Genomic DNA, 12,125 nt, shown 5'->3' with positions numbered 1-12,125 from the left:
TCAAACAGGTGCTCCGAAAATTAAACTGCCTCATGTGTTTACATCAAGATGGTCTCTTGTGATTCCTTGGGTGCGCGTCCTCCCGAGACTTGAGTGGGAGTCTCCCCACGGGGGTCTTTCACTTCATGAAACTGTTAGCAAACTGGTCCATGGAAGGGGAGTAAATGAGCCATGGCCACTCATGGTTTGTTCCAGGATAAATTGTTCTCTCCTTTGAGGTAAGAGTTGTGTTTTTGACTCTACAATGGCTAGAATTATTAATTTTTTTGAGACACAGTCTTGTTAGGTAGCTTACAACACCTCCAATCTGTGGTCCTTCTGCTTCTCAAGTGCTAGGATTACAGGTGTGAACCACCATAACTGGCTAACAGGGCATTCTTAAATCTTGTATAGCCTTTACACAGGTGGTGTGTGTGTGTGTGTGTGTGTGTGTGTGAGAGAGAGAGAGAGAGAGAGAGAGAGAGAGAGAGAGAGAGAGAGAGAAAGAGAGAAAGAGAGGGAGAGCTCTTGAAGCAGAGCTATTAGCCTACAGAAGACCATGACCTGTAGTGAGCTGGGCAATATAACTGATAGCTAGGCCTATGGCAATGGCAATTGATTTGTGGACATTCCATCTTGGAGAGAAGAGGGGTCTTAAGACCCAGACGACCTTTGCGTCTCATTCTAGTCATCACTCTCTCCTAGCCATCTGCATGAAAGTAGGTAAGAGATTTTCTAAAATGACTTGGAGTGGTACTTTTAAAAAAAAGTTTAGAATTACATCTATTTATTTATTGTGGTGGATCCTGGGGGCTCAAACGTAGGAAGGTCAGAGAACAATGTGTCAAGAGTCATGGGTTTGAACTCAGGTGCACCAAGCACTCTTGACACTGAGCCACATCCCATGGGTTTTGCATGGGATTTTCTATGATGCAAGCTTCCCCTACATTAACCATCTCATGTTATCAACTCCAAAGAAACTCATTTGGGAAGCTAGACTTGGTCTATTGGTTCCTTCCCTTTTGGGATGGAACAGACATTTTTTTAATGTTTCTAAGAAAGTTCTAAGACAAGCCCATTTTGATTGTGACACTGATCTTTGTGGATGAAGCTTAGACGTAGCTACTGCAGCCATCACAAGGGCCACATCCTTTTGTTGGCAGAGTTCACAGAAACCAATTATTAGCAGGCAAGAGTGACTGAACTTAACTCTTCTGGAGAAGTCTACTGATCTTAGAGTCACCGCAAAGTATTTTGCTAAGGTGGACTAAAGCTTAAGTGAGATCTGGAGAGCTGGCTCGGGTTAAAGCACTTGCTGCAGAAATGTAAGGTCTGGAAGAGTTGGGGCCTTAGGAACTCATAGAATTGCTAGGAGGGCATGGTTGTCCACCTGCAATTTCAGTCCTGGAAGGCGGAGGAAGGAGATCAGCTAATAGGACTCACCACCTCAGTGAACTCTACGTTTGACTAATAGATTCTGGAAAAGGGGGAATCCATGATGATCCCTGACATCAACCTTAGACCTCCACATGTATGCACATGAACATGCGTACAGAAATACATGCACATATACACACATGCACTCATAAAAAGTAGATAAAACTCCCCAAATATGACATATTACATGTTAACACAAACCATGCTACTATGAAAACTGACAAGCAGGTGTTTGTTTTGTTTTGTTTTGTTTTGAAGATGGGTTTTACTATATAGCCCTGGCTGGCACTAGTAGACCATGCTGGCCTCCAGTGCACAGTGATCTGAAGTGTTGAAATTAAAGGTATGTACCACTACACCTGGCATAGCCTTTTTTTTAAGACAAGTTATAGTAGACCTCTTTCACATACCACCTTTGGCCCTAAATAATATTGCTCATAGATACTAACTTTTTTGAAGGTTTACATCTCATCTATCAGAATCAAAAAAGAAAAAAGCTATAAACCAACAAGAATTCATATACTTGGAAGTACACAGTTTACATAAATTCCTTTATTCTGGATTTATAAATGTTAACAATTTAGTTAAAATTATACACAACAATGGAAGATAATAATAAATTTCCCTATATTGATATTAACACTATTAAAGTAACAATTTATGATCATTAGTGCAGTAAAACTTATTGACAAGTCTTATACCTGGTATTAAAAAAGTGTTTAAAGCATACCTGATAGAAAACAACCACGAAAAACATTTGTTCTAACAAAATTTATTATGCAGTAATTACAAAGATTAAGACTTCCATCTAAATTAAAAATAGCTGTTATAATTACACACATAATATAGTACCTCAGAGAGTGATTCCAATAGATATCACAAGAAATACAGTGCATTTTCAAATCAGAGAGACAAACACTTGCTCAGTCACAGTGTTTTATGCAGAGAGGCCTGTCCACAGAATGATTCACACGCGGCCATGCTCTCGGAACAGTCCACAGGGAGCTGTGCCAGCACAATTCATTCAGAATGTGAAGTACCGAGCAAACCACTCCTGGCGCTGGGGATCTGGAGAAGCCACCGGGGAGGCTTCACTCTGAGGAGGACTGGATTCATAAAAAGAGAGACACAGAACCCAGGATTAAACGGTTTGCAAAGGAATGGGAAAGTGTTAAACATGAGCGCTGATTTCTACAACTGGTACCCCACATCAGAACTGTCTCTAAGGACTGGCTACTCTGCATTAGGGTGCTTCCTCTGACAACAGGAGTCCCAGTGGCAGCTCACAGGAACTCTGTGACAGAGGAGCCACGTCACAGTCTAGGATCCGAAAAGTAAACGACTGGCAAAAACAACAAACTCATCTTTGAGGTTTGATATATTGAGTGTGGGAGAGGAGAGCAAACAAAATAGTGTCCCCTCTTTTGGCAACTTTCCCCTTCAATTATCAGACCCTGATGCAAGGGGTCGATTCTCACATAGGTACCCTTCACTAGAACTAACGTAAATCAAAGTCTAGTTCTTTTTTACTATTTGGATATTTACATTAAGCTTCCATTATCCTATCAGATACTTCAGAGTGCACTAAAACCTAGTTTTCTTCCTACTTTGTAAGCTCTGACGCCTGAATTCTAACTAGGTTCTTTGGGCTACTTGAGAAAACAAAAGCATCCCTACCGTCTTGGGGGAAATACAAGGCACGCAACAATGTGTTATGGAAAGTCCAGCGGTCAAGTTCCGTGAGCTCATGCACATGCATCTTACTGATACCTGAACGCACCCATGCACGGGAAACAAGCAACACAGAATATTTAGCAGGAGACACATTCAGAGACAGCGTTGACTATTTTTCATTGTCTTTTTTTAACTCTTTAATGAGTCATTAACTACATTAGAGATCACTTAGCTTAAAAACAGAAATACAAACCCCACTTATAAGACTTAGTAGTGGAGTTATTAGGATTTAGTAAAAATAAGAGAAAAATTAACTTGAGTCAACAACAAAATAAAATCAGTTCTAGTAAAGTGAGTGCAAGCCAGTACTTTTTAATTTTAATCATGTAATGACATAATAATTTCATTTCCTTCAAAATTTACTTAATATATTTAATCAAGGCGGAGGCAACGTCAAACTAGAATTAATTTAAAACTGGTTTCTAAATGTATTTGTATTTAACTACAGCATTAAGTTCCCAGAGCTTAATTTTCCTTGAATTTGGCGATATGTATATGTATGTTAATAAGATAAAATACATAACGTAAAGCATTAGAAGTGAACATTCTAATAAATGAAAAAGATTTGAAAGTTCTGAAAATTAAGGTTTGTACTAATAAAACCTTGGTAAGCTGTAAATATTAAAACTCTTAGCACATGAATTATGTGAACACCTGTTAGCATTTAGAAATCTCACTACTGATAAGTGAAAAAAAAATCCTTGGACAATGTCAAAACAGAACTTTCTAGATAGGTCATAAAACATTTTCAAACTATCTCATGTTATTTTTTTAGGTTTTTTTGAAGTAGTGGATTTCTGTAATGTAAAAAGGGGAAATTTCATAAGCTAAAAATGAGAAGAAGGGGGAAAAAAAGGCTACTGGTGAGACGTGGCTCACCTCAAAAATGTCTTGGGCTCTTTGGGTGGCAATGGTTGTGGAAGAGGCTTGTTGCTGTTGAACTCAACATCATGGGCTGGAGAATTGGGAATGGGTTCCAGGCGGGTAGGATGTCCATTGCCCACGCCACTGGATTCCAGAGCACTTAGATTGGGAACACTCACAAACCTGTTTGCTGGTGACTTATCATTCTTCTTCTTTTGCTGCGTTAGAAATAACACAAATGAGAATACTCATTCCCTGCACGAGAGCCAACAAAGAAAACAGGAAGAGAGGGAAAGGTAAATTTGGCTTGGAAAATGTTTGGAAACGTTGTATCAAATTGTGATGTTAAAATTATCCAGTGTCACCCAAAGTGTGATCTGGGGATCCTGGAAAGTGCTCGTCTACATGGAATCCTCAGGGATAGACATGCTACCATGAGAGCACGGGGGAGGGACACTAAGGGACGGTTCATCTCTAATCCTGAACCACTGAGTGGACTAGGGGAAGACTAGGTCAGAGTACAGAGTGCAGGGAATAAGAGGGGTAGGGAGTGCCTCAAAGACCACGAGGGTAAGTGGGTTTAGGCTAAACTCAGGAGGCGTGAAGTTAGGTATAATATTAAAATAGAGGTCCGTGAACTTTGTCCATCTGTCAAAGAGAAGCTGTTCTTGCCTGGAAAAAAAAAAAGGAATACACAACTGCTTGGCATTGTAGTTTGAACAAATCTCACATTTCTACTTAAGACTTAAAGTTGACTTAAATAATCTCATTTTTAAGTTCTCTGTGACATCTTTCTAAAGAGAGATAACTAAGAATGTAGCATGAAACCTACATTTTAAATTCATTGGCAATATCACGAACTAGCTCATAATATAAAGGCTAGAGGCAAGAGGAGCTGACTTTTTTTGCATCCAGTCAGTATTTAAAATGAGCAAAGAAATGAGGAAGCCTAATGCAGCCTTGATATCTGTCAGCTTGCAAAACATTACCTTTACTCTCAAAGAATTATATTCCTAATTCAAGGATTGATGAGCTTCAACCCTTATGGAAAATAAAAAATAGTGCGTTGTCAAAGACTCAGAATATTCTCAGGTTTTCCAGGTGGATGCATGCTGATTTTTTTTTTCTTTGCAAACATTATTTTAGTTTTTAACAATTCACTCCATAGAACTTTTACTTCAATTAAAATGATATAGTCCCTGTGGACGTTTCTTCCTGCCATCCCCCGCGACTGGCAGACAGTCTAAGATACAGTGTATCAGAGAACAGTGTGAACACACTGGCAGGCTATCAGGAATCAACAGCAGCTGGAAGGTTCTCTCAACACTGCATCTTTTACTGTTTCTTATTTCACTCTGTAGATGGCTTAGGATTTTAGACAGGGCGGCACAGGGACTTTGTTTGTTTGTTTTGTTTAAGAAATCAAACAGTTGATAGCCACGTGTAGGTGGCCTACACCTTTAATACCTGTGCTCTTTCAGTTCAAGGCTAAGCTGGTCTACATAGTGAGAGCAGCCAGGGCTGAATAGTGTGACCATCTCTAAAAACCCAAACCAAGATAAAACAAATGAACAAACAAAAAACCATATTTCTGGTAAAATCCTAAAGTAATTGTTTTAAAGCTGAAAAAAGTATTCTGATAAAATAAATGCATAAAATTCTAGTATGCTTTGTGTCCTAGACATGGATGTGTGTCTAGTACACAATTCGTACAGCTAGTATGTACGTTTAGTGCACAAGTCTTTTTGTTTGTTTGTTTGGTTGGTTGGTTGGTTTTTCGAGACAGGATTTCTCTGTGCAGCCCTGGCTGTCCTGGAACTGACTCTGTAGTCCAGGCTGGTCTAGAACTCAGAAATCCGCCTGCCTCTGCCTCCCAAGTGCTGGGATTAAAGGCGTGCGTCACCACTGCCTGTCTTAGTGCACAAGTCTTAAAATGTTTTCAAGTTAAAAGCTATGCAATTCTTAACTATGAGTTTTCAAAATAAAATTAAAGTCAGGTGGGTACCAAACAGCTATACTCAAGCAATTAGGAAGTAGAGGAAGTCAGTAGTTCAAGGCCAGCCTTCACTATAGGGTGAGTTCAAGGCCAGCCTTGGCTATAGGGTGAGTTCAAGGCCAGCCTTGGCTATAGGGTGAGTTCAAGGCCAGCCTGGCTATAAGGTCAGTTTAAGGACAGCCTAGACCACATGAGACTGTTTCAAAAATCAAACCAAAATGAAAACCCAGCATTAAATTAATTCTGTCCATCCACTCAGTTATTTATGGAGAGTTTTCCTTATGGAACTCTAAAGACAGAGCTATAGCTCTTTAGCTTGCCAAACATTAAGTTCAAAGTGTAGAGTACTGATGAAGAAAGAGGAAATTTGGAATTCTAAACAAAGAAATTGTATAAACTTTGAAAATAAAATTTCTGGGTAAGGGCATAGCAGAAATCAGCACAATGTGAAGCAATACAATATGGATTTAAAAAACTGCCTTAACAGAAGCTTTATTATATTATTAATTTCTCCTGAGAGATTCATAACCCATATGAAATCAGCATATATACTTATTTAGTTATTACTTGATTTAATTACAGAATAGTTTATTTTGGCTTAAAGAAGTAGGATAAGGTTTTACAATTTAACACATTTATTGAGTATGGACTATGCCTAAACACTGGGGCTATGTGGACAGGGGACAGTGATGTAGGAAAGTCAGTCAGATATCATTCGAGGCTTTCCCATAGTTGTTCTAAGGGAATAATAAAGAATCAGAAAAGGCCATACTTAAATTGTCAAGAACATTCACAAATGGGAAAAGTGACGCTTACAGGGTCACCTTTAGTTATCCTGGAAGGCCTGGAGCTAGGAAGAACTGCTTGGCATCTGGGGCAGGAGTCTCTCTGAACTGCACCTCTAGAGGACTGTGCTCAACAAGGAAGTGACAGTAAATTAATTTGCGTAGGAGTTTTGCTTTTCGTTAGGGATATGAAAAACATAAAGGCAGAGCCACAGTGTTTCAATATGAATATACTATTTTAAGGATCTAAATTACCAACAAATGAGTAACTCATTCTGAATTGAACAAATTAAGGAGTAATAAGCTTGAGCAGGAGGTTGTTCTATGTTAGACGACATTTGGGGCAGCTTTAAGCTTATGTTGCCTGTTCCACATGAGCCCATCTCCCTCTGGGTTTAAGCACAACCCTACTTCACAGTGTCTATGGCACATACCTTAGCCAATGGGTTAATAACACCAACAGTAGGACTTGTGTTAAATATTTTGTTGAAGTTAGTTTCTCGATTGACTAATTCCAGCTGGTAAAATTTATTATCCTCCTATGCAAAAGAATTATAAACATCCTTTCAACATTTTCTATTATAGATTTACAAACTTAAAATGTGTGCGTGCCATTTCATTAAAAATTTAATGACGTATAAAGGTTTATATATTTTGTTTAAACATCTCTAGGCTTGATTGCCAGTGTCTCAAATGTAACTAGCAGGTCACTTTTTTTAGTACCTTTTAAACCCTGGGCCCAGGGATTTGACCATAATGCCCTTTAATACTCTTTCATTCCTGTCTATAGGATTTACTGGTGTCCTGTCTCTTTGTGGTACCTACTGTGGCATCTGAGTGGGTCTCACTCGTACTTGAGGTGTTGTGTACACACAACTGTACTGACAGGAATGAAGACAGTACTGAAGAGACACATGCCTCTTTTGTTGGCTACCAGAATATTGTAACTAACGGCGGTCCCCAACAAACTGGAATTTCCCATGGCTCAGAGCAGGAAAAGGCAGAGATGCCAGACAGAGGGAGAACTTTTCTTCAAACAGGATTTCAAACAGTCCTGACAGGTTGTCAGACTGCCTTGAGGGAGAGACTAGAGCTAAGACAATGAAGATGGGCAAGACCACATCTTGGCCAGGGCTGTTAAATTATGTGTATCTCTTTCTGGCATTTCAACCTCAGCCTCATGTCATGATTCCAAAGACGGGCACTGGGATTCAGGGGAGAGGGTCGGGGGACTCAATTCTACCTCTTCTCATGGTAGCCTCCTGTGGTACATTTCCCTTTCCTACTTTTCAATATTAGTTATTTGTTTAATTGGCCTGTTGAGAGTGGGTAACCAAGCCCACTGTGTTAGGGCTGCCAGAGCCAGACTCTGACCTGAAGAGTTTTTGTAACCTACATGTATGACTACTTTCCATATATAAATGACAATACTATGTATTATTTCTCAGTACCTGAAAATGGATTTGATCTTGTCTGGTCATTCCTTTGAGATAGTGATGTATTATACCAAGGGCAATGGAAAAGTAAATGGCCCTTACAGAGATAAGACCTTTCCTTTTTGAGAAATAAGTAAGACGTGTTAAGTAATTTAACAAGCAGACTGGGAAGGCCACAGCAGACGGAGCAGTATGGGTGAGAATGATGGCTGTGTTCAGACGGGCCTTGATTCTAGTGTAGCTTAGTAGAATAGACCCTTCCTAACACTCTTCATTTCCACTGACTCTCGTTTACATTACAGGTCTTGCCCCCACATGCCTCTTATGGGTCAGGGAACCACCCTGTTTTAGAAAGAGTGTGGAACTGCCCCTTGTTACAATATTGGATGTGCTCTCCGATGAGGATAACTGCAATTGTATCTGGGACATTCCAAGGAGTAACTGGAAGAATAAATAGCTAGTTGTAGGCCACAGATGAATGCACTTTCTATGCGTGCTCACTTTGTAAATGAAGCAGCTGCCTTCCATGCCTGTTGCTGTTGGGTAGATCTATGCTCATAGGTACCAGCCTTGGAAAACTGGGTGTGTGGCAGACTGCAAGTCACAGGAAATGGCACGGCCTATTCCTGGACTCCCTCTAAGAACCTTGATCCACCCCGGAGGTTTCAAAAGGAACTTCATACGTTTCAAAAGGAGCTTCTTCACAGTATTGGAAACGGATGGAATTTTCTAAATCATAAAAATAAATTTAAAGGATGTGAGGACATTGGTCTTGTGCTGTTACGTGCTTATATCCAAAGACTGCAATTAAAGTAATCAAGGAATGTGTAGAAGATTAGTGTCATTTTTACTTTCACTATGGAAGACCTTCATTTATTAGTGACAATGAACAGCAGCATTTTAATTACTGACCAAGATATAGCATTTTAGAAAATTCTGAAACTTTTTATAAATGTTCAAACACCTGCATAGTTTGTTTTAATTCTCAAGTAATAGTGGTTTTAATGAAGGCAGAATATTTCCTGCTAGAGTCGTATTATTTTTTGGCCAGTGGATTTCTGAGTGCCCTTGATGCTAAGCATCCCTGACTCCCTTGATAGAGCACATCTCTTCTTAGGCTGGACCACAAAGGTTTTCTTCCTGTTTGTTTGCTCTTGCTCTTAAGACTGTATCCCATGATACTCTTGAGTTTAATCTGATGCTTAGGGTGGCCTCAAAGTCAAGATCCTCCCACCCCAGCCTCCTGAGTACTCGGATGACTCAGTATCTCTCTGGGCCAGTGTTTGGTGGAGCACACTGCTAGAAAATGAACATGATTCATCTGAGTCAAGCATGGTGATGCCGGCCTTTAATCCCAGCTCTTCCGAGGTTGAGGCAGGAGGGTTGCTGCGAGTTTTAAGGGCTGCATAGCATAACTATCTCAAAAAAAAAAAAAAAAAAAAAAAAAACCAACAACCCAACAACAACACAAAGGGGGGGGGTACTAATCTGTAAGTGCAGTCTAATGCACGGCCATGATAACAGAGTTTTCTTTGATCTACTGCTGACGTACAATACACATCCCTCTATATACCAATAGGATGTCAACTATTAAGTGGTAAAGACATTATTAAAAATGTAATAGGTGTTAAAAGTATTTATTTCAATAAGAACACTGAAGAAAATGGTAAAATTCCCTTATTCTAATGCCAAATTTAAATGTGAAGTTATGGCTTAATAAACGTGACCACAATGCACAGATTTTACTTTCCATTTTCATTTCGCATTATGCAAAAATACTTCCCCATTGTCTATCGATTACTAATACAGTTGTACTAAAAACAAAATATCTTACAATGAGTTTCTTTATGACCTGGTCTCGTTCTGTAAGCAGGGATTTTAATTCTGCAATCATCTGTACATCTTCTGGCCTCGATTCTCTCATTAGATACTTCTCTTCCATATCTTCTAGTCTATAAACAAGAAAACCTTTATCTCACTGATACAACTCAAACAACATCCTCTTGTAATAAATACCTACATCCTTCAATTAGTCCAGTTAAACACACACAGACTTACTGTAAGACTTTCAGGCATGATAATGTGATTGCCCTAAGAGCCACTAAGTGCCCCATGGGTTATATTTGGGAGGAATTAGCCACTTTAAGTCATGTGTGAATGATGTGAGGTGTGCTTTGAAGGAGCTGAGAAGCCAGATGACACAAACTTTACAAACTCAGGTTGGGTACTATTATGAGTGGTTACCATCAACACAATGCTGTGTGGTGAGGTACATCACATATATAAGGGACAAGAAAAGATACCAAGGGAGGGAGAACAAAAGACACACATGAATGACATCCTCTTGTCTCGGTTTGTGGGGAATGCAGTTTTAAAACTCTACATTATCAACCAATAAGAACAAATTGTTCAAGGCTCATGAGGGAAGACAATAATCACATTTTCTAGTAAGCCAACTTATTCAGTGGTATTTACATACAGTGTAATGCAAGTATTTACACACACTGGAAAGATTATACTATCTATGTGAGAACCACAAAAAAAAGGTGTAAGGGTTATGTGCTGAAACAGCCACAAGATGTCACTAGAGTGCTGCCTCTGTGGTTAGAAGCAACATGGAAGCGGAACTACTCCCTATGGCTGTAAAGACAGCTGATCGAACCTGTATCCAAACCTATCCTAGATGTAAGGCCTTATTTGTTCTCACTGCAGAACAATGAGCAAGTTGATCAAACAAAGTAAAGTGAATCTAAAACAATCATCTACAGTTTTGTAATCTCCTTTTGTTATACAGGAAAGATCTCCTCTGCTTAAATGTGTGCTTTAATTTAGTTGAAACATTCTTTTTATTATTATTTGTTTTGTTTTAGACAGGGTCTCATTATGTAGCTCTGACTTGCCTAGAACACAGTCTGTAGACCAGGCTGGTCTCTAACTCAGAGATCTACTGCCCCTGCCTTCCAAGTACTGGGATTAAAAGTGCACACTACCATACCTAGCTTAGTTGAAATGTTTTAACTCCATTATTATAAGCTAATTCTCCCCACAACATACCTTTATATCAGCAACAATTTTAATGAAAACTAGATAATAATGAATACACAGTGTTTACAAGAAGCAACCTGTAAGTACAAATAGGAAAGCGTTAAAGGAGAGAACAAGAGACTACTATGAAGTAGGTGGAACTTAGAAATACAAGCATTTCATCCATCCTTCGAGGAAGGAACTTGGTACCATTCCCACATCCGCTTCAGGACAGCATTAGTCCATGGCTTTCCAGCTATCTGGGCAGCTCACTAGACCAACAGTGTTTCAAAAAGGCTGGGTGCAAGACTGACTAAGAGATTGGGGGTGATTCCTAAGATTATATATATATCTTGTTTTTATTTATTTCCATTCTTTATCTCTTTGACACAGGGCCTCACTTTCTATCTTGGACTTGATGTAAACTCAGAGATCTTCCTACTTTGGCCTTCCAAGTGCAAGAATTAACAGGCAGGTACTACACACCCAGCTAGTCTCTCATCCTTTTATCTTTGGTTCTTTCTCTCTTCCTTCCTTTCTCTCTTTCTCTTTCTCTCTTTTCTTCATCATCTTCTTCTTCTTCTTCTTCTTCTTCTTCTTCTTCTTCTTCTTCTTCTTCTTCTTCTTCTTCTTCTTCTTCTTCTTCTTCTTCTCCTTCTTCTCCTTCTCCTCCTCCTCCTCCTCCTCCTCTTCCTCCTTCTTCTTCTTCTTCTTCTTCTCCTCCTTCTCCTTCTCCTCCTCCTCCTCCTCTTCCTCCTTCTTCTTCTTTTTGTTTTTTTGTTGTGTGTGTTTTGTTTTTACAAGATGGCTTCTAGCCGGGCAGTGGTGGCACACGCCTTTATTCCCAGCACTTGGGAGGCAGAAGCAGGC

At 39.5% G+C, this 12,125-nt stretch overlaps 1 protein-coding gene across 7 annotated transcripts in view; it reads right to left on the bottom strand.

Annotated features, from left to right (window-relative positions):
* Positions 1-1,953: 1,953 nt before the first annotated feature.
* Fam184a (family with sequence similarity 184 member A) overlaps positions 1,954-12,125 on the bottom strand; it is a 118,453-nt gene continuing 108,281 nt past the window's right edge. For 2 of the 7 annotated variants that reach the window (XM_031346540.1, XM_031346542.1), the window contains 4 exons: positions 10,066-10,183; positions 7,230-7,334; positions 4,030-4,232; positions 1,954-2,522 (listed from right to left, as the gene is read on the bottom strand). In XM_031346540.1, coding sequence (XP_031202400.1) covers positions 2,441-2,522; positions 4,030-4,232; positions 7,230-7,334; positions 10,066-10,183 — 508 coding nt within the window. In that variant the 3' untranslated portion in view covers positions 1,954-2,440. The other 5 variants (XM_031346543.1, XM_031346541.1, XR_004112159.1 and 2 more) reach the window with 4 other exon arrangements.

This window comes from Mastomys coucha, unplaced genomic scaffold, assembly GCF_008632895.1.
Source record: "Mastomys coucha isolate ucsf_1 unplaced genomic scaffold, UCSF_Mcou_1 pScaffold3, whole genome shotgun sequence".
In the NCBI taxonomy this organism is placed as follows: domain Eukaryota; kingdom Metazoa; phylum Chordata; class Mammalia; order Rodentia; family Muridae; genus Mastomys; species Mastomys coucha.
This window is presented reverse-complemented; position numbering and strand designations above follow the sequence as displayed.